The 22883-nt window shown below is 45.5% G+C and overlaps 1 protein-coding gene across 1 annotated transcript; it reads right to left on the reverse strand.

Annotated features, from left to right (window-relative positions):
* Window positions 1–1844: 1844 nt before the first annotated feature.
* Window positions 1845–7299, reverse strand: LOC123071431 (alpha-glucan phosphorylase, H isozyme-like). Its single transcript, XM_044494976.1, has 15 exons — window positions 7047–7299; window positions 6764–6943; window positions 6503–6679; window positions 6328–6413; window positions 5680–5869; window positions 5109–5201; window positions 4622–4806; window positions 4430–4547; window positions 4221–4349; window positions 3597–3815; window positions 3310–3513; window positions 3049–3207; window positions 2633–2896; window positions 2363–2553; window positions 1845–2253 (listed from the first exon to the last, which is right to left on the reverse strand). The coding sequence occupies exons 1-15, from the start codon at window positions 7221–7223 to the stop codon at window positions 2127–2129; spliced, it is 2499 nt and encodes an 832-aa protein (XP_044350911.1). The 5' UTR covers window positions 7224–7299; the 3' UTR covers window positions 1845–2126.
* Between the last annotated feature and the right edge of the window lie 15584 nt (window positions 7300–22883).

Raw genomic sequence — 22883 nt, forward strand, 5'->3', positions numbered from 1 at the left:
CTGGTTTATTAGTCCCCCTTGTATTTCGGGTTATAATTTGACCATGATTTTAACTAATAAAATATAAGTACATGGCAAAAATAATATCGCCAGAAACTATTTTCAAATACGAATGCAACGAAATACATTTTCGTGACATGCATTAACATTTTGTTAGTTAAATCTATGATTAAAATTTGGCGCAAAATTCAATGGGGACCAATAAACCAGGACGAAGGTAGTACAATGGAAGCAGGGTGATTCTCCGTAGACCATTATAACTCCTTGAAGACGAGGGCAGAGGTTTGGTGGATGCCATCACCATGCTCTGTATGCACATGCCATATCATCCCACAAACAGCGCACCAATCTGGTAAACGCTCGTATTTGACTGTAAATCTGCCTCTTACTATTTCTCAAGGGCTCTCCAACATCTAACAACACTATGTCAGTAGAAGGCGTTTAGTAGTAACAAACTCACCAACCTTTGTAGTCAGAGATGTCACCATTGAGTCATCGTCATCGGGTAGATGATGTATCTGAATCCAAATTTTAAACACGTTCAATTCAAACAATGATGTCTCAGAGAAGCCATCATACAGAGCTAAAAGAACCGGATTCCCTCGGAAGGTCAAAGTCCCTCCTTCCATCACCTTATCCCAATCACCAAGGCACATGAGCTGCGCCTAAACAACTTGCTACCCAGCGATCTGAATTTGACATCCTTTGACAGACCCCACGTTGTTCTCATTTTCTTGAAGAACCAGTATTCACTAAAACCATTCTCCATATGCAACCGAACAATCGCTAACCAGCGGGTTGCCTCCCCTAGCGACTATTCTTCCTTCTCAAACACAACATCATCAAGATCTTCCTCTCTAATCCCAAGTTTCTTCATCATCCCTTTCAAGTCATCCTTGCTCTTGGCACCTGATCCAGATGCACTAGGCGCTATGTTGAAAACCCCTGGACTACGTTACAGATTATGGGAGTTACCCCTACCGCTTGTCCCTCCCCACTAGCGATCCACCAAGGGGCCCAAATCGCTGTTTTGACCCTGTGTGCTAACTTTAACACAAAATGAACATTCCTGGAAACTTTAGCACAATCTGAGTTTTTTTTAAATGCCAAAGTGCCTACCTGGCGTTGCTGGTCACTACGAAACACCATAGTTCATGGCGTTTCATCTTTGTGCAACGCCATAGGGGTTGGCGTTTCTCCCCTGTAGTGGTGGCTGATGCTAGCTCAAGGGCAGAACCGCCAAAGTCACCTGTGTTGCATAGTGTAGCAGAAACACCATGATATTGTGCATTTTTAGAAAGGGTCAAATCATGCTAAAGTTTCCAGCGGGGTTCATTTTGTGCTAAAGTTACTAAAAAGGTTAAAACAGTGATTTTGTCCGCACCAAGGCCGGGAAGCAGCTTAGGGCTGCCCCTTAATCAGCCCGAGCAGAGATAGCCTGTGGGGAAGATTGATTGGAGGGAGTCAAGGACTCAACACCGTGGTGGCGCGAGGATCAAAACTCTACCAGGAGGGAAAAGGTTGGCTCTTTATTATTATTTGATGTTAATACAGGTTAGTGAATTCATTTTCAATATATATTTTCAGAATCAGTTACTAATTGCAACCTAGGTGTTGTGACTCTTTATTATGTATTGATTGTACTCCCTTTGTCCCATAATATAAGACGTTTTTTGACATTAGTGTAATGTTAAAAAACGTCCTATATTATGGAACGGGGGGAGTAGTTTCTAATGAGAAGAGAGCAATTTTGGGAAGGAAAATGTTCCAACAGTGGACATTATATATATAAGGACTTGCAAACTATGCATAGACCTACATCAAACTATTCACCAAACAAAAACTGTCACTCAATCAACCTCTTTGCTGCACTCCATATTTTATTTCTTTAACAAAATGAGCACCAAAAAATTAAAACGGGCTCTCCTATGGGCGCAGCGTGCCGGCACGCTTTTCAGCGCTAGTTCTTCTCAAAACTGCACCGGAATACGCAACAAAATAGGCTTCGTACGTTGCTTCATTCTTCTCAGCTACAACGGAAGCAGGGGTTATTCACCGTGGATCATTATAAGATCCTTATTACTCCCAAGCATCATCGTCCAACACCTCTTGATCGCGTCTCCTCTTCATGGAACAGGGCAGGCCGAAATGCCCCAGATCTCCTTGGCGTACTGGTCGATGGTGCGGTCGCTGCTGAATTTGCCGCTTCCAGCCGTGTTCAAGATAGACATCTTGATCCATTTCTTCTTGTCCCTGTCATGAAAACATGAGTTAAACATTCAGCAAATCCCTGACATGATATTTAGTTCTAGAATTAAAACTATCGACCCAATAGAAAGGAATATTGTGTTTGTATCCTTACTTGTAGGCTTCATCAACCCGGGCCTGTGCATCAATGTAGCTTGGGAAGTCATAGCCAACAAGGAAGTAATCGCCACGCCCAAATCCAGTGTTGCCTTCAAGGGAATCCAAGAGAGGAGTGTAGTCGTAAGTGCCGAAAGCACCACTCCTGATAAACTGCTTGGCTTCTTCAAAGCGTGGGTCTGGCTTGAACTGCTCATAGTGTAACAAAGAAGTCAATAGCTCATCTGATAGTGAGAATAACGCGCAATCCACTGGGAAAATATCTTACCAAGCCATTTTCCCTTTCCTTCCTCAGACCAGCAATCTGATCTGCTTTGGCACCGAAAAGGAAGAAGTTGTCTTGCCCTACTTCTTCTCTGATTTCAACATTGGCTCCATCGAGAGTTCCAATGATAACACAGCCATTCAGAGAGAACTTCATGTTACTTGTTCCACTTGCTTCCATGCCTGCAGTACTGATGTGCTGTGACAGTTCACTGCCAGGGATGAGCACTTCAGCCACTGATACGTTGTAGTTTGGAATGAACACCACCTGGAGGAACAAGAACCTCATATTAAATCATAAAACACAATCGAATTTTCATTTAATATTTCATTAATGTTCATTCCACAAGAATTATATACATATATATTTGGATTGGATGGCAATTGCCAAAGAAGATGTGGATGCTGTACAATCGATACCTTCAGATATTTGTTGACGTCAGCATCGTTGTTCACCACAGCACCAACATCATTTACCAGTTTCACTATTCTTTTAGCATTGGTGTATGTTGCAAATGCTTTCCCTCCTACCATGACAGTGCGTGGTGTGACCTTCTGCCTCTCTTCTGCTTTCATTTCCTAACATGATACGAGCCTATTTCAGGACGACTGAATATTTTCCATCTAAAGGACACATAGGAAAGCTATAAGAATAGGAGTAATTCCAGAAAGAAACCAAACCTTTAACTTCTTGTATCTGTACACAGCTCCCAAAATGTTCAACAGCTGTCTCTTGTATTCGTGGATGCGTTTAATTTGAATATCGAAAAGGCTATTTGGGTCAATTGTAACACCAGTCACATCCAATACATGCTTGGCTAGGCGCTTTTTGCTGGCCAGCTTGGCTGCTGCCCACTCAGCATGTAGTTTTTCATCATCTGCGAACTGTTAAAAAATTCAGTTATACTGTGATAGTGTGATGGGCAATAACAAAAAAGAGATGGAAGATTAGAAGCATGCACACATACTTTCCGAAGACCGGTGAGAAGATCAAGGTTGCTTGTCCACTGATCTGTTTTTAGCCATTTCGTGACTATTTCACTCAGCTCAGGGTTGCAAAAACGGAGCCATCTGCGGGGTGTAATTCCATTAGTTTTGTTCTGGAATTTGTTAGGCCAAATAGAGAGATAATCTGCAAACAGCTCTTGTTTCAAGATGTTGCTGTGCAACTCGGCCACTCCATTCACCTGTCAGAAGAATTTAGTAAACTTCATTATGGTGCACCTTATATGATAAAGGAAAGCAAATCGATGCTGGAGTAGCACAAAAAAGTTCAGAACAGAGAGCTCCAGAACTAATTGAAACGCCCATGAATTACATTTTAATAAAAAATCTTAGCAAGTACAATAATGGGAATCCAAGCACCGTTTATCAGAGAATGAGTAGGATATACTCCTAGTAAACTGCAAAATACATAAATAAAGTAATCATGGTCCAGTAGGAGGATATTCACTATGCCTTTATTATCTTAAAAAGAAAGACAATGTAAAATGGTCCAGTAAGAGTATAGAGACAAAACTACTGTGTAACGGGCTGTAGAACATGAAAAATGAAATAACAGGATGTAGAACATGGCAATGAAATAAGAATACCGTATGTCCAGCCACAACACACAAATTCGCCATCCGCACTACTGGCTTCTCGGGATTGTTATCTAAAACCCTCATCGATTCGATCTTTCCCTCCATATCCTTCCGGGTGGAGATTACCATTTCTCTAAACTGCAAGCAAATGGCACAAGTTTGTTATCTTGTGCCATAACTGTTGTGTACCAAAAGAGTAAATGCGGCTTGACAGTTACCCGCTTGTCAATTTCCTCAATGATTTCCATGTGACGTGGAAGCAATTTCCTCATTACAGCCTGTGACCATTTCTCGAGAGCTTCAGGAAGAACTGTGTGATTGGTGTAAGCAACCGTCCTGGACCATGAGACAGATTTGTAAATAAGTATGTAAAGGTAATAATGCAAATTTAATATTGGTGAAAATCTCACTTATTTGTGACTGCCCAGGCTTCGTCCCAACCAAGTCCCTCCACGTCCATAAGCAACCTCATTAGCTCGGGGATGGCAAGAGTTGGGTGAGTGTCATTCATTTGAACAGCAACTTTGGAAGGGAACTCACTCCACTTCCCTGAAACTCTGTCAGCTTTTCTTTCTTTAAATCTGAAAATAATATCCTGGAAAAAATCATAGTCAGTTATGCTTGTCAATATTTATCGTGGAGGACCGATAATTCAAATGTAATGGGACTGAAAAGTCTGGTCATGATAATAATAATAGTGATACAAGTTTTCTTAAACAAAACTTGATCTTGCATTTTTCTCATGCTAGGTGGTGGAAATTTGATGCAGCGCGCAACAATACAAGGAGGCTGTAAGAATACTGTTGCAAGTATCTCTTAACATCATTTCTCAAATAAACATAAAAGCACAAGCTGGACATCAGTGCAGCTTCCTATCATAGTAACCATTATAATTACCTGAAGTGATGCGCTGCAAAGGAAATACTGCTGCTTTAATCTCAGAAGCTTTCCTTCTTCTGTAGCATCACCAGGATAGAGAACAGCACATATCTACAGGATATAAAATATATTTTTAATCAAGCGCTAATTGCCTAATTCATAAATGACGAAATCAGAGCAAAAAGATACAATAGTTACTTCTGGTTTAGATATAGGCATTGATAACAGATAACAGATAGAAAGCACACATAATTTTCAACTTATTATCTAATATGGATTAACACCTCACTTATCAGTCAGAGCTAAAAATCATATTAAAACCACAATAGATAACCTTTTAGCGTTATTTTTTATCGAGTTGTTTGATGAGATGGTTAGTGCGTGGAAAGCTATAGAAAAACATGGTTATCACATAGGGCAGGTTATATTGGACGTGTTTCCTTTAAATAAAAGATTAAATTACTGGTTTTAGTATGTGATGCCATCGATCAGGAGCAGTATTCACAAAGTGGAAGGCTCTCTCATTTAGTCTCGGCTAATGTATCCCATACAAGTAATTGAGTGAATCAGTTTAGGACTTGCATATCACCTGCTGTGCCCTCGAGTGAAGTTGAGCAGCTGACTCATACTGGCCATCATTGAACTGAAATAAGTTGAAATCCTCAGCAGTAGCTGTTGCATCCCAAAGGCGAAGACTGATTGCATTTTTTGTCTTGTACCCAGGAATTGGCACATCATAGGCTAAAGCATTCAGAACTTCTCCTCCGGCCCATTTCCGCCTATCACGTGATAAAGCAAACAAATGTATCAATTAGAGGAACACAAAAAGGCCTTGGCATAAACACCAATAAAATGAATAAATTACGAGTCTGTGATAATGGATCCAGTCTAATGTACAAGAGCTCTGATTAAAGCATCACCAAATCTAGTTTTTTTATCCAGTCTGATGTACAACAACTCTCCTTAAAGCATGCCAAATGTAGTTTCATGCAATCATGCATGAACATTCATTCATACACGCTCAACCAAATTTTTTGGACAAAAAAATATATTCAAAGCATCTGATCAAACAAGCATGGAGTACAGAAGATCCTAGATATGTAAATTAAAACACGGAAAAGAAATGCAGTTAAAGAAGCATCATACTATCGTTTTGAATTATAAAAAACTCCATCTGAAGCTATTAATCAATATTTTATCACAATAGCACTTGTCCAGGTGTCCATCTATCGCTTACTTTCCATCTGGCGAAATCTCGACATGGCCGAAAAATCTGATTGGGTATACGACGTCATGCCTGACAATCTCCCATGGGCTAAACTTCTGAAAAATATTAAACAGCAAAGCTATTATCGAGATCTATATATAAAAAAAGGTTTATGAAGAATGTTATGAGCATATAGAAATGGTACATCAAGCCAGTCTTCAGCGATTTCTTCTTGGCCCTCCTTGGCAATGCGCTGCTTGAACAGGCCATATCGGTAACGAAGGCCATAGCCCCAAGAAGGCAAGTTCAGTGTTGCCATTGAATCCAAAAAGCAAGATGCAAGCCTGCCCAAGCCACCATTTCCCAGAGCCGCATCTCTCTCCTGAATTCAAAAAAAAAAATCACACCATCAATTACTGGTGAAAAGAGGCTCCAGATGTTTCAGTCAAAAGCTTTATTCGCTGACCTGCCCAGCAATGGCCTCGAGCTCGTAGCCGAACTTCTTCAGGGCGTCAGCGTAGGCGCCGGTGATGGCGAGGTTGCCGACGGCGTTGGTGAGCGCGCGGCCCTGCAGGTACTCCATGGACAGGTAGTAGGTCTGCTTGGGATCCGTCTTGTGGAAATGCAGGTACGTGTCGTTCCATCTCTGCACAAACGCACACAAAAACACCGATCACATTCACATCCCGGCGACGACAGACGCGAGAAGCGAGCAGCTCTTATGGAGGGGACGGGTGGCGCGCGCGCACCTGGAGGAGGTGGTCGCGGACGCTCTCGGCGGTGGCGTAGAAGGCCTGCTCGGGGCCGAATGCGAGCGGCGAGAAGTGGGGGCTGTACTGCGCGTGGTAGGAGATGTTGCCGGCGATGGCGGAGGGATCCTCCGACGCCGGGCTGGCCGCCGGCTTCACCTTGTCCGCGGCGCTCATCGTGGGGTGGGAGATGGCGGTGTGTGTGGGGGAGGTGGTGAGTTCGGGGCGGGCACCGAATGGGGACGGTAAGAACTCTGTGAGCCGGGGGCTCCTTTTGTAATGGGGGTGGGGAGAGCAACGGATCCGAAAATTTTGGGCGACAGAGAGAATTCTGGGGAAGCTCAAGAGAGTTTTTTCTTCAGTTTAGAGTAAGTGGTAGAGGACCAAAAGCAGGAGAAAATGAAGGGCGCGTCGGTTGTTTTCTGGGCACCCCTTTGATAGTTTCTTTGGCTCCTTGTTTTACGAGATTGTTTTCCTTTTTGTTGTGAAAAATAGTGGGTTTTATTTGAGTGGGGCGTTTTGGTGACCCGGTTCCATGGAGCCCGAAAATAAAATAAAATTCAAACTTTTCAGTTTAAAAAACCTGAAAAATACATGCAAGTATACAAGGATGAAATATATACGTGCATAAAAATTCAGGATGAAATACCTTGAAATGTGACCTGTAAAAAAACAAATTCATGAACTTTGAGGATGAATAGTATCATGTGTTGAAAAACCCCTTGCACAACCCTCATTTCAACGTATTTCATCCTCAAAATTTACACACATGTACATTATGCCTCCATGTATAACTGTGTTTTTTTAGAATTTTTTAAAATGTTAAAATATGCATTTTATGAATTTGCAAATGGAGGCCTCTATGGAGCTCTTCCTTCAAAAGCAATTTTCGGTTTCGGTTTTATTCCTCAATAATAGATGTCATGCAAGTTCTTATTATAAGCACGTATGACTATATACGTATTACATGCCTACATTATATTGATGAATTGTAGCTATTGTGTATCGCTCTAGGTTGTGAATGTTATATGATGAACGTCATCTAACACAAATGTCCATCACTGATTCAATGCCTATGCTTTGTTCATATTGATCTTTGCTAAGTTACTACTATTGTTGTTGTTGTTACAATCACTACAAAGTTGTTACTGTTACTATCACTGTTACTATTGCTACAATTACCACTGTTACCACTGCTATCAAACCATCATACTACTATGCTACTAACACTTCGCTGCACATATATGCTGCATAAAATAAAATTCAAACTTTTCGGTTTAAACTTCTTCGCTGCACATATTTAGTTCTTCAGGCCTGCTACCAGTCTTCCCCTCCAGAGGCCACCCCGGTGTATTGCACCATCATTTACTAGGTTTAGGCCACCGTGGAGGTGTAATACATACGTCATGTTGTGTTCTTGTTATCTGATGTATGATCTTTTATAGGATGATGAACTATATCTCTTTGCCTCTAAGTACTAGGTGTTCTATCTATGATCTAGCTAGTCTTCTATCATTCAAGGTTTCCATGCCTATAGATGGCCTCAGTCCTCTGATACGTCTCCAACATATCTATAATTTTTTATTGTTCCATGATATTATAGTATCAATTTTGAATGTTTTATATACACTTATAAGCAATTTTATATATCATTTTTTGGGACTAACCTATTAACTTAGTGCCCAGTGCCAGTTGTTGTTTTTTTGCTTGGTTTTGGTTTTTCAGAATATCAGTACCAAACGAAGTCCAAATGCCATAAAACTTTTTGGAGATTTTTTTCTAGACATAAGAGACACTGGAAGCTTTGGGAGGGGGCAAGAAGATGGAGCAGTGGCCCACGAGGCACCAGGGCATGCCCAGGGGGTAGGGTGCATCCTGATGGCTTGCGGGGCCCACGTAGCTCCGTTTGACCTAACTCCGCCTCTATAAATTCTCTAAAATCAGGAAACCAACAGAGGAGTCCACGAAATAATTTTTCCGTCGTCGCAAGTTCCTATTCTCGAGAGATCCCATCTAGAGGCCTTTTCCGGCACTCTATCAAAGGGGGATTCGAGCACGGAGGGGCTCTACATCATCCTTGTTGCCCTTTTGATGATGCATTAGTAGTTTACCACAAACCTACCACTACAAAAAAATACACTTCCGTGATGATACATGTTTGTTACAGTAGGTCACATTTTCTGTCATGCATGTACATCCATGACGATTTTATGACAGAATCAAGATAGTCATATCTGTGCTGTCGTAGAAGTGTTTCATGACATTACCAAAATTATCTTCACGGAAGTGTTCACTTCCATGACGATAAATGGCGCGTCATGGAAGTGTTATCGTCAAGGGTAACCGACACGTGGCATCCACCGTAACAGGTCGCCGTTAAGCTACCGGGTCCGATTTTGGATCCGATAACCCGTTAACATCCCGGACCAATAGGGATTTCCCACGTGTAAAATTCTCATTGGCCGGAGGAAACACGTGTTGGCTCACCGTTAGGATAGATACCATCCACTCATTGGACAGGAGGCGCCTATGATACATCGACACGTGGCACGATCCAATAGAGGCCCATTTCGGTGAAAAAGCCGACCCGTTTGACTTGGTCAAAAGGTAACGGGCCGGCCCACGGAAAGCCTGTTAACGACCTGTTCGTATATAGCCCATTTACGACCCGCTAACTCACGACCCGTTACGGCCTATTGGAATTCAGCCCAGTAGCTTCATCTAGGCTGTCCAATTTGATTCCAGCCAGTTGTAACTTCCGGCCCATGTATGGCCCATGATGTCTTTCGGCCCATATGAGACCCTTTGTAACTCTGGGCCCATTAAAGGCCCGAGATGAAACTGGCCCATAACGAATAGTGTATCGCTTGATACCCATTAACGACCCATTATTCCGTCAGCCGTTTCCAGCCCGTGTTAACTTTCGACCTTCTAAGGGCCCATTTATTCTTGGGCTCGTTTCTAGAATTCAGTTAGTTACGGTCCAAATTCAGCCAGTGGTTACATTCGACCCGTTTGTGGCCCGTTAACCCATTGGGCTGTTTTAATAGCGTTATCAAATACAGCCTATTAACGGCCCGTTATGGCCATGAATAGTACGGCCCATGTTTGGCGAAATGTTTATACGCCCCGTAAAAGGCCCATGGATCCTACGGCCCGTAGAAGGCCAATGGATCCTACTGCCCGTAGAAGGCCCATGGATCATACGGCCCGTAGAAAGTCCATGGATCCTATGGCCCGTAGAAGGCCCATGGATCCTACGACCCGTAGAAGGCCCATGGATCCTACGGCCCGCAGGAGGCCCATGGTTACAACAGTCCGTGTGTTGCCATGGTTATTGTGTCCTAGTTACCAAAAATAGATTATTGTGGCCACTAGAAAAACGCGAAAAAAGAATTGCAGTGACTACAAGCAAACAACTAAACAAGACAATAAGGAAATAAATAAGCAAGCAACTAATGCTAGCCTATTACAACTATTAAACATATTACATCCACTGGGCATCAAAGTTCACCACCAGTGCAAATATAGGGAACAAAGCAGCATATTACATACACTGGCCGTCAAAATTGGGCACCAGTGCAAATAAACGCGGCAGCAAAACAAGTCCATAAGTGAAACAACTTCAGAAGAGCTCAAGAAACGTTATCCTGGGTATCCACCATGCTGGCAATAAGCTTAGCAAGCTTATTAGCTTTGTCCTGTTTGGCACTAAAATCCTCCAACGGTTGCTGTTGCACCAGAAAGTATGCATCTGAATGCTCCAGGGACTTCCACAGTCCTTCCGCTTCTTGTCGCAGCACAGTTGATCGATGTCTTTCAGCTTGTAGCTGAGACTCAAGAAACTGAACTGATTCAGACAGTGAGTTTAAATAGCTTGTGCAAGCGGTAGTGGCCAGTATCTTGAACAGTAAACCAAGACAGGACTTTGGGGTTGTCTCACTGTCTTCAAGATAGTTTTCCTTAGCTGTTTTATCAGCTTTGTTGGAGACCAACAAGGATGTCTCACTATCCTGAACCTTATCTGTATTACTTCCTTTATCATTGCTTAATAAGGCACTCTTCCCCAATATTCTGCAGCATTCTAAAAGAAGAAACAAGCAAACACATAACAGGTTTAGCATGTACTAGTATATGAAACTCATTTCGGTGAACCAGTTCATTAGTAAGGTGGACAAGATTAAACTACCAAGTCTTCTATTGCCAAGTAGTACATTATAAAAGCGTCAAATAAACATATGTCTTTGTCATATGGTCACTACATTGTCTTGCCAAATCAAAATCGAGACACGGTTCAAATCATATCAGTTCAAGAGAAAGCATCACTGAAAGAATGCAAAGCGTGGGAAACTACACGACACAACAAGATTTCAGATGGGTACCACGGGTCTACATGTACAACAACACTATTGGCTGCAGACTAAGGTGTAGCCTAGTGGTGGGAAGGGGTTGATGCCTTCCCACCCACCCAGGTTCAAGGCATGGTACATGCAATTTGGGTTTGTTGCACCAATTATACTGTAGGGGGTTCCCTTACAGTCTTTCTGTCAAAAAAACAACAACACTATTGGCTCTATTGTGATGCTAGTGATGTGCATGATATGAGAAGTCAACTGTATACACAATTGAAATTGAAATCAACAGTGCCATTTATAAGAACAAACATGTTAAAGAAACATGCGTAAACATACCTGTTGTGCCATTGGAGTTTCAATTGGATCGTTCAATTTAAAAATAAGTTTGTATGAGTAAATACAGTGATACAAGAGCAAAGTTGTATGCACGATAGCAATGGAATCTTAAATGAGAACAATTGCTCTTTAGGTTTAAGCACTTGTTCTACATGAACAGAGTACAGTAAGACGCAAGCATATAATACTTAAAAAAATGAGCTCATAGACATTACCACATTCTTGGTTCGGAACCAGTACAGAACAAGGCGTTCCCAGTCATCGTCCAATAAATGTGTCTCAGGAGAACGTAAGGGAATTTGATGAGTTTCTTTGCTAGTGAAGTACGTTTTCTTCAGGTAATTCTGATACTGCCACCAAGCATTCTTGCATATAGCAGAGGTATTAGCACAGGTTACCTCATCCTGAGTTTTCAAATCGGTCCTTCTCTATAGAGAAAAATGGAAAAAATTTGCTGTATTATAACCATCATGGAGGTAGAATGTATGGGACAAAGCAAAGTAATTGCCATGAATAACATTACTTACACATAACTCCTGGACAAACACCTGCAGCTGGCATTTTCCTTCATCTTCAGTATAATATTTCCATGATGGGAAGATGCGCACATAGGATTTAACAACATCAAATGCGATTGATGCTAAACTATGAATGGCTAGTTGTGCTTCCTCCACAGGAATAGGTGTACTAACTGGTGGAGTTGGGGTTCGCCTGGTAGTACTGGTGCTTTGGGCACTAGAGCTGCCTTACTAACTGCTCTTGTTTCAGAGCTTTGTGGTGGAGATGGTGTTGTGTCAACAGGAACTGGGTTACTATCTGCTGGGGTTGGGGTTAGATTGGGTGAAGATGGTTCTCTGTCCATCGTAGTAGGGGTACAATCAGCGAGAGTCTGGGTTATGTGTGGTAGGGTTGGTTCTCATGCACGTACAATCGGGATGCTATCTCCACCAAGAGGTAGCACTATTTTATTTGAAGACCGTGTTTTTACTCCACTAGATACTGCCATCACCCGCTCCAATTCAAATGGCTGATAAACAGGAAACATAGTTGAATGTACAGACATTGTATGGGAGACAGATGCACTAGATAGTGTGGAAAAAAGAGGGCATGAAATAGTTGACACATATATTGTTTAACTAAAACAGATAACATGACATAATTTCACATATATGATGTCTATCTAAACTGGATAGCATAGCATAACATAATTCAAAAATATGATGACTAACTAAACATGATCGCATGACATAATTCACATACATGTTATCTAAGTAATCAGGATCGCATGTTTAATTCACATATGTGATTTATATGCCAAGCAGAGGGCATTCACATATATGACGTCTAAACTAAGAACATGGTGTTGAATATTGTGTATATGATGTCTAAACTATGCAATGCAAGACACCATATGCATGATATGAGCAGTATAACCGTGCCAAGTTAGATCATACACCTTGGTGGGGGAATATGATTGATCATCTGTCTCTGAATCCATCTCTGAGGAGCTATTGGGACCCAGCAAGAGATCTGTTTCGACAGGTAGCACTGTCTGCTCTGAAGGCCTTGTTTTCACTCCAGATTTTTCCATCACCCACTCTAATGGCTGATTCACAGGAAGAGTAGTTTAATGTACAAACATTGTCAACAAATGGAAATGTAATGAAGAAAAGGATGGGCAAGATATCATTCAAATATATGATGCCTGGTTAAACATGATAGCATTGCACATTTCACATATATTATGGCTGGCTAAAAGACATAAGACTGTATAATTCCCATATATGATATAGAAACTAAATAGGTGGCATTATGGAACATGTCTAAACTAAGCATATGACATATATGATGTCAAAAGTAGGCACTGCAAGGCAACATATGCATGATATGACTAACATTATCATGCCAAGTTAGAGCAAACACCTTGGGGGGTAAATAGGAGTGTCAGCTACGTCTGAATCCGCCTCAGAATAGATATCTTCCTCTGTATTATAATCTGGAGAGGGGGGAGGGTTTGCCATTGAAACCACCATGGAGCGATGTCTGCATGACATTGTATTGCCGCATAAAACTCTTCTCTTTTTCTCTACATGTTCAGCATGACTGTGTACAATATCTGACATGCATACAAAAAAATATAGTGAGATTATGTAAGGAGAGCATACAGAAATCTAGAGTGATGGTAACAACCAGTGGATGGATCCAAAAATAATGATAGCAGGCTGATGATTGCTTTAATTTAATAAAAAAGCAGATGATGATTGCTTTACTATTTGTTTCCCACCCAAGATGAACAACATAGGCATACCCTAGGTGAATCAGATATTAGACAGAGATACTATTCATTGCCGCCTCGATATGTGCCCCACAACTAATTTAGAACTCGAGTTTGAACATTAATTTGGACCTAACTTGGAGTCTAAGAGGTGAACATGATAATAAAGTAGCAGGTAATATTAAGCAATGCATAACATAAGCAGAAACAAAAGAGTGCGACCTCTCTTGTGGACCCGTGTACTCCTCAGGTTCATCTGCTGAGTCGATGATGATGATGCCGTTGCGGTGGGTACTGGTGGCAGGGAAGGAGATCTGAGGCGGCGAAAGATGGTCAGGAGTCATGATGTCTGGTTTGGTGGATGCTTCTGTCAATGGAGCAACTCAGGTGAGGTGGACGACATCGCGGCAGGAGTAGGACAAACCACACAATGTTTTCTTCGACACCTACCTGTAACTGAAGTAATTCTGTAAGGGTTCATTTGGCTTGCATGATTCTAAAAATGCAGGGATAGGAAAAACACTGGAATAGGATAGGAATGCACATGAGAAACAGAGCATTTGTGAACACATGATTTCTGTCAACTTGGGTGTTTGGTTCACAGGAATTGGAAGAGCAGAGGAATGCAAAGAAACATGGCCAAATTAAAGTGAAACCATATGAAAGCGTGTACAGTTAGAATGTTATTCTGCCACTAATGCACTTGGTCTTGTTTTCATGCATAGGATTTTTAAAAGTAGGTCCATGTGGATGTTTTGCTCCATTCCTTTCAACAAAATGCATGAATAATTGAATAGTAGAGTGCCATAGGAAAATTTCCTATTGCTATGTTTTTCCGTTGAACCAAAATAGTCCTAATGGATCGACATGAATGCAGAGTAATAAGTGATGCGACAAGTGTACAACCTCTTTACCGTAGCCGTGTCGACCTCAGCATCATTGGGTTAGTCGTTGAAGAAGTTGATGCAGAGGTGGCTGTTGGAGGTGTGGAGGAAGATCCCAGAAATCTGTAGACGGCATCCAGGGCACTACTCTGTTCTGATGGATAGTTCCGCCGTTGGAGCAGCTTTGGCGAGCCGTAAGACGTCGAGGCTGAAGCAGCACAAGACAGACATTGTTAATCTCAAGTGGGATTCTTATAGAATCTCCAATAGATGATGTAAAATACATTACCAAAAATTGATAGATGTAAAATTTACATAACCAAAAACCACCGGACTACAACAGATGAGGTAAAAACTGTTGACTTTGAACTTAACTGACGAAACTGAAATTTACTGTGGAATCTGAATGTTACTGTCGAAACTGAACGCAATGGTAGCACAGAGGCACTTCACATGTAGTTTAGGGAGGGCATGTAGTTCATCTTCAACCTACAGCCCCTAATCCGCCAGCCACCACCGGCCGAACCGCCAACCCCCGCCACCCGCGGCCGGCGGCGATCCCGTGTCGCCCCGAATCCACTCCCCACCGCTAGTTGTCGCCGCCCCGACCAACCCTCTAGCCCCCCCCCCCCACGCGCACCGAGTTTTTTCTCCAGCGATTCCCACACCACCGCCCCACCACCGCGCCCCCACCGCCGGCGACTGAGGGAGTCCTGGATAAGGGGGTATCCGGACAGCCGGACTATATACTTTGGCCGGACTGTTGGACTATGAAGATACAAGATTGAAGACTTTGTCCCGTGTCCGGATGGGACGCTCCTTTGCATGGAAGGCAAGCTTAGCGATTCGGATGATAGACCTCCTTCTCTGTAACCGACTCTGTGTAACGCTAGCCCCCTCCGGTGTCTATATAAACCGGAGGGTTTAGTACGTAGGACCACAACAATCATATCATAGGCTAGCTTCTAGGGTTTAGCCTCTACGATCTCGTGGTAGATCTACTCTTGTAATACTCATATCGTCAAGATCAATCAAGCAGGAAGTAGGGTATTACCTCCATCGAGAGGGCCCGAACCTGGGTAAAACATCGTGTCCCCAGTCTCCTATTACCATTAGCCTTAGACGCACAGTTCGGGACCCCCCTACCCGAGATCCGCCGATTTTGACACCGACATTGGTGCTTTCATTGAGAGTTCCTCTGTGTCGTCGTTGCAAGGCTCGATGGTTCCCTTAACCTTCAACAACACAGTCTAGTGCGAGACTTTTCTCCCCGGATAGATCTTCGTGTTCGGCGGCTTCGCACAGCGGGCCAACTCGTTTGGCCATCTGGAGCAGATCGACAGCTACGCCCCTGGCCATCAGGTCAGGTTCGGAAACTTGAATTACACGGTCGATATCCGCGGAGACTTGATCTTCGACGGATTCGGGCCCATATCAGGAGCGTCGAACAGTCACGACGAGCACGACTTAAATCTGTTGTCGGACAGTATTCGGGATATCGCCCCTGCAGCTGCTCCAGACCTAAATCTGGGGTAGATTGCGTCGTCCGAGGACGGGTGGATGGACCCCGCCCCGGAGGCCGCATGCTCTTCGGTAGTAGAGCCAAACACAAACTCCATCGTTAAGGGAATCTGCATCATCGGACCCCCAGACCTGTATCCGGATGTGGGTTCCGAACCGCGCGTGCCCAGGCCCATCGAGTCCGATTGGGCTCCAGTAATGGAGTTCACCGCCGCGGATATCTTTCAGCACTCCTCCTTTGGCGAAGTGCTAAATTCATTAAGGTCTCTCTCTCTGTCAGGAGATTCCTGGCCGAACTATGTCCTGCTCGAGTGGGAAGCAGGCGACGAAGAAATTCGTTACCCACCCACCACCCACTTAATAGCCACTATCGATGATTTGACCGACGTGCTTGACTTCGACTCCGAAGACATCGACGGTATAGACGACGATGCGGGAGAAGAACAGGAACCACCGCCCACAGGGCGCTGGACAGCCACCTCTTCGTACTATACATATATAGTGGACACCCCAAAGAAAACAATGGCGATGAGGCAACAGAAGATAACCCCTTGGGGAAGAAACCAAAGCATGGGCGTCATCGGCGCTGCTCTAAGCCCCGCCATAGAATTACCAGCACAGGAGAAGAAAACAACCCAGATGGTGCCGAAGAGGAATACAATCCTGATCAGCCTACCTTTGAACAGGCCGAACAGGAACACGGGCAGGTCAGCCCCAAGGAACAGGCAACGGACGGATACGTGGAGGATGAAAACTATATGCCTCCCTCCGAGGATGAGGTGAGCCTCGGCGACGATGAATTCGGCGCACTTGAAGATCCAATAGAGCAGGAGCACTTTAAGCGCCGGCTTATAGCCACTGCAAGAAGCCTGAAAAAGAAGCAGAAGCAGCTCCAAGCTGATCAAGATCTGCTCGCAAACAGATGGACCGAGGTCCTGGCGGCCGAAGAATACGGACTCGGGCCCCCCACCAAGGGTTACCCAAAGCACAAGTTGCTACCTCAACCAGAGGAGGAGGCCGTAGAGCCTACACTACCATCACAAGACGAGGCTGACCGGCCACCTCGTGGCCAGGATAAAACGACGTATCAGACCGAATACCAGCCCGCACCCCCACGCCAGTTCACTATGGCTCGGGGCAATACGCAGGACCTACAAGACATATTGGAAAACAATGCAGAACAGCCAAGATCGATCTACGGATCACGGGGGCGCACCACAGCACATGACGATGACCGTCATGCCGGATACACTAATGATAAGTCCGGTCGGGCCGAACATAACCGACCAGACTTAGTCGGACACCCCCTCTGCTTCACTAATGAAGTAATGGATCATGAATTCCCAGAAGGGTTTAAACCCGTCAACATCAAATCATACGATGGCACAACAGACCCCGCAATATGGATTGAAGATTCCCTTCTCCACATTCACATGGCCCGCGGTGATGATCTACATGCCATCAAGTATCTCCCCCTTAAGCTTAAAGGACCAGCCAGACATTGGCTGAATAGCCTGCCGGTGAACTCCATCGGCAGTTGGGAAAATCTTGAGGACGCATTCCTCGACAACTTCCAAGGCACTTATGTGCGACCACCGGATGCTGATGACTTAAGTCATATTACCCAACAGCCCGGAGAGTCAGCCAGGAAATTCTGGACTCGGTTCCTAACTAAAAAGAACCAAATTGTCGACTGTCCGAACGCTGAGGCCCTGGCGGCCTTTAAGCATAATATCCATGATGAGTGGCTCACCCGACACCTCGGCCAAGAAAAATCGAAGTCCATGGCAGCCCTCATGACACTCATGACCCGCTTTTGCGCGGGCGAGGACAGCTGGCTGGCTCGCAGTAGCACCATGCCAAGAAACTCTGGCACTTCAGATGTCCGCGACAGTAACGGAAAGCCACGGAGCAATAGACGTAAGCGTTGGAATAATGGTGACAATGCCGAAGATACGACAGTCAATGCTGGATTCAGCAACTCAAAATCCGGTCAGCAGAAAAAGCCGTTCAAAAGAAACAATCCGGGATCGTCCAGTCTGGACCGCATACTCGACCGCTCGTGCCAGATTCACGGCACCCCCGAAAAACCAGCCAATCACACTAACAGAGATTGCTGGGTGTTCAAACAGGCCGGCAAGTTGAATGCCGAAAACAAGGACAAGGGGCTGCACAGTGATGATGACGAGGAGCCCCGGCGTCCGAACACTGGGGGACAGAAGAAATTTCCCCTAGGTGAAAATGGTAAACATGATCTATGCCACCCACATTCCCAAACGGGAACGAAAGCGTGCACTTAGGGACGTCTACGCGATGGAGCCAGTCGCCCCAAAGTTCAACCCATGGTCATCCTGTCCGATCACCTTCGATCGTAGGGACCATCCTACCAGCATCCGTCACGGCGGCTCAGCCGCATTGGTCCTTGACCCAATCATCGACGGATTCCATCTCACGCGAGTCCTTATGGACGGTGGCAGTAGCCTGAATCTGCTTTATCAGGACACAGTGCGCAAAATGGGCATTGATCCCTCACGGATCAAACCCACCAAAACCACCTTCAAAGGTGTAATTCCAGGGGTAGAGGCCCACTGCACGGGCTCAATAACACTGGAAGTGGTCTTTGGATCTCCGGATAACTTCCGAAGCGAGGAATTAATCTTCGATATCGTCCCTTTCCGCAGTGGCTATCATGCACTACTTGGATGAACCGCGTTTGCTCGATTCAATGCGGTACCGCACTATACATACCTTAAGCTCAAGATGCCAGGACCTCGCGGGGTTATAACAGTCAACGGAAACACATACCACTCCCTCCGTACGGAAGAGCACACTACGACCCTTGCGGCATAAGTACAAAGCAGCCTTCTTCGACAGACAACCCATTCGGCAATGACAACCCCGAACACCGTCAAGTGAGTCCGAAGCACCCTGCAACAGGATCGTTAGACACGCCAAGAGCTCGATTAGCAATCCGGCCCCCGCCCCAGCCCCATTCAGGCGGCATTTGTGCCACGCATACACAACTATGCACTCAAAATACCATGGGCATAGGCGGAGGCGAGTTGACGATGCAGCCTACAATGCGGTTCAGCCGCCATGAGGCCCGCATACCCTTCTTCTTTCTTTCTTTCAGGACCCTACTTTCGGGCAGCCCCTTCAGACAACAGGACCATCGGGCTCATCACAGGAGGGAACACCAAGGAGGAAAGAGGCTTTGCACACAAGGGAATACCGAGGTGGTCTCTATCAATGATCGTTATACCTGCTTTACATACCCGCATGCAGCCTGTCCTTGGATAGGACATGTCAAATAGTCCTATTTGTTTCTGCTTAATGCATTAATTGTACACATACGCCTTGCCGTATTATCCAAATAACAATGGGAAATAGTATACAATGTCAGCTTCTTATTACTATCTTCATATCTTCCCTTGAATATTTATTTAATATTGCATCCGTACACTTTGGTACGATCAGTTTGCCAGGGGCTTTTATTGAGCCCCATAATATAGCAATAAAAGTCCGAACACTTTCGACAGTGCGGCACCCCGAACTTATAGCATTATATGCATCAGCTCCGAATCATGTCTTGGGTCAATAGTTGGGTTAGCCCGGCTCCCTTGTTTTGGTACCTTACGTTTTGTTATATCGACTAAGGTAGCACAGGGAGAACTACTACGATTGTGTACCGGTTCTTCCAGACAAGCACCTCAGTAGAGAAAGCCGAAAACTGACTGTCATGATGCGGCGAGAGCTGGTCGCTGTTCGAGAGGTACTAAATCCTTAAAGATTTTTTCTGCTTAAGGCGAGGAATCAGCCTTGTTCGATTTAGGCGTGTATAGCGCCCCAGTTTGGTCTTCCGAATACTAGGGGCTTCGCCGAAATTTAAAATTATAGACTTCTATAGCCAAGTGAGAGTTATAAAGCCACATAGTCCGATTGCCTTGTTTGCTGCGCCAAACACCTCCTTAAAGGACCAAAAACTTGGATAAAGAGTGTTTGGGTTTTCCACGAACACCCCAGTACTAGCTACACGGGGCGGAAGCCGACGACTGGCCTACTTTCAGAATTTTATAAACGGCCGCATAAAAGGTAATATTTTAAATCAACAAAGCGTTATATAACGCAAACAAACTCGTTCTCATATTACAAAGATGACATGAGTACATTCACTCAAAGATTAAGTTTCTTGGTGCATTCATCGGCCACAAGGCGAACGCCTTTCATAACGCCATCATAATATTTCTCGGGGTAGCGATGCTCCTTACCCTCCGGGGGCCCATCCTTCACAAGCTTCTCAGCAGCCGATTTGGCCCGATGCAACTTCGCACGGGCAAAGGCCTGGCAGGCACCCTCAATGCAGACGGACTGCTTGATAACTTCAAGCCGCGGACAGGCACTTACCATCTGCTTTATAAGGCCGAAGTAGCTATCGGGCAGGGGCTCACCAGGCCACATCCGGACTATGAGGTCCTTCATGGCCAGCTCGGCCGCCCTGTGGAGTTCGACCAATTGCTTCAGTTGGTCACTCAGAAACATTGGATGTTCGGCTCCAGTATACTGGGACCAGAACAACTTCTCCGTCGAGCTCCCCTCTTCGGCACAGTAGAACTCCGTAGCATCCGATATGCTGCGTGGCAGATCTGCGAATGCCCCTGGAGAGCTCCGAATGTGGGTGAGTAAAAGAAATGTCTCCTCCACATGCTTGCTTTGCATAATGAATGCCTTACCCGCCGCTATCTTCTTGGCTGCCTGGATTTCCTGGAGGGCCTTTTAGGCTTCGACCTTGGCATCTTTTGCGCTCTTAAGGGCTTTGGCAAGCTCGGACGCTTGCGTCTTGAAGTCATGCTCCAAGGACTCGAACTTCTTGCCGAACTCCTGGAGCTCTTGCTGTACCTCCCCCACCCGAGCATCTTGCTTTTCACGCTCAGTGCGCTCTGTGGCTGCCTTGGCTTCGACCTTGGACAATGCTTTCTTCAGGGCCGCCACTTCGGTCGTAGCCCCTATTAAAAATCATGATGCTTTTTGTTAGCATCATCAATTTTTCTCCTCTACACGTCACACGGACAGGGTATCACTTACCTTTGTTCTCCTCGAGATGCCTCTTCACGAGGCCGAGCTCTTCTTCAGCCTGACCCAGGTCCTGCCTGAGTTCGGCGACCTCAGCTGTGCATGCAGCGGCGGTCAGCAGCAACGCCTGCTCATTAACATAGACAAGTACTATCAGATTCCTGCGGACTAAAAATTGACCCTCCGTTTGGCTTTTCTTTTCGAACACCAAACAGAGTATCAGGGGCTACTGTCTATCGGGTGATATTTTCTCACGCTTCTCATTACTTACCTCAAAGCCTGTTAGGAGGCTGGTGCAGGCTTTGGTCAATCCGCTTTTGGCGGACCGGACCTTCTCAATCACCGTACTCATGAGAGTACGGTGCTCTTCGTCATTGGAAGCCCCGCGAAGCAGTTCCAGCAAATTATCCGATGCCTCCGGATGGGCGGAGGTCATCGGCACGGCCGCCTCACCCTCCTTAGCGAGGGGCTACCCACTTGAATCCGGAACCTATGAAGGCTCCAGTACAGTAACCGGCGAGGAGCCAGGCTTGCTGTGGCTCCCGTCCGCATAATCCATGGGGATCTTACCCCCCATGTGCCCGACGTCTGGGATTTTGCCTTGGGGCTTCTCCAGAACCGTCGCCCCCTGCTCTGGTATCCGTTGGGACAACGCCTCAGTGTCGTCCGCAGGTCGTGGGGAGGTGGCTGTAGGGAGGGAATCCATCTCCGACTCACTCAAGGACCCATCCGAAGAGGATACCCCGAGATTAGACCCGGCCGGACTGCATACACATGTTCGGCTTTATTACAAACTATGAAGTCAAAGTCGCACGAAAGGTATTACAGAGTGCGGATACTTACGACCTCGTCCGGGGCTTGCCCCTGGGCAGCCACTCCTCCTCGCTGTAGGCGGCCGTGGTGGAGTGATCCGGAAGGGATGCCTTTCCCTTCTTCGGCGTCCTAGCATCCCCCTGTGGGGCGGCTTTCCTTTTCTTCTCCTCCCTAGTGCGGGGAGGGGCATTTCTTCGTGTTTCCCCCCGTCTCCATGAGAGGAATCCGCCTCACCGTCCTCGGACGATGAGTCTATTACGGCCTTGCGCCGGAGACCCTTCCTAGTCCCCGCGGCCGCTTTCTTGGACCCTTCGGCCTCCCCGGACGGGGCGGCCTTCTTCCTCTTCTTCTTCTCCCCTTCGGGGGAGGAGTGCGCCTCATCATCTTTGGGCGAGGCATCCGGTGCAACCTCGCGCCGAACACCCTTCCTGGTCCCCGTGGCCTTCTTTTCGGCCTTCTTCTCCGGCACCTTGTAAGGCGCCGGAGCCAGCATCTCCGTCAGGAGTGCGGTCGCTGGATCTTCGGGTAGTGGAGCCGGACAGTCGATCCTCTCCTCCGTCTCCACGTAGTCCTGTTTTGTCAG

This window comes from Triticum aestivum, chromosome 3B (genome assembly GCF_018294505.1).
Source record: "Triticum aestivum cultivar Chinese Spring chromosome 3B, IWGSC CS RefSeq v2.1, whole genome shotgun sequence".
Classification (NCBI taxonomy): Eukaryota; Viridiplantae; Streptophyta; class Magnoliopsida; order Poales; family Poaceae; genus Triticum; species Triticum aestivum.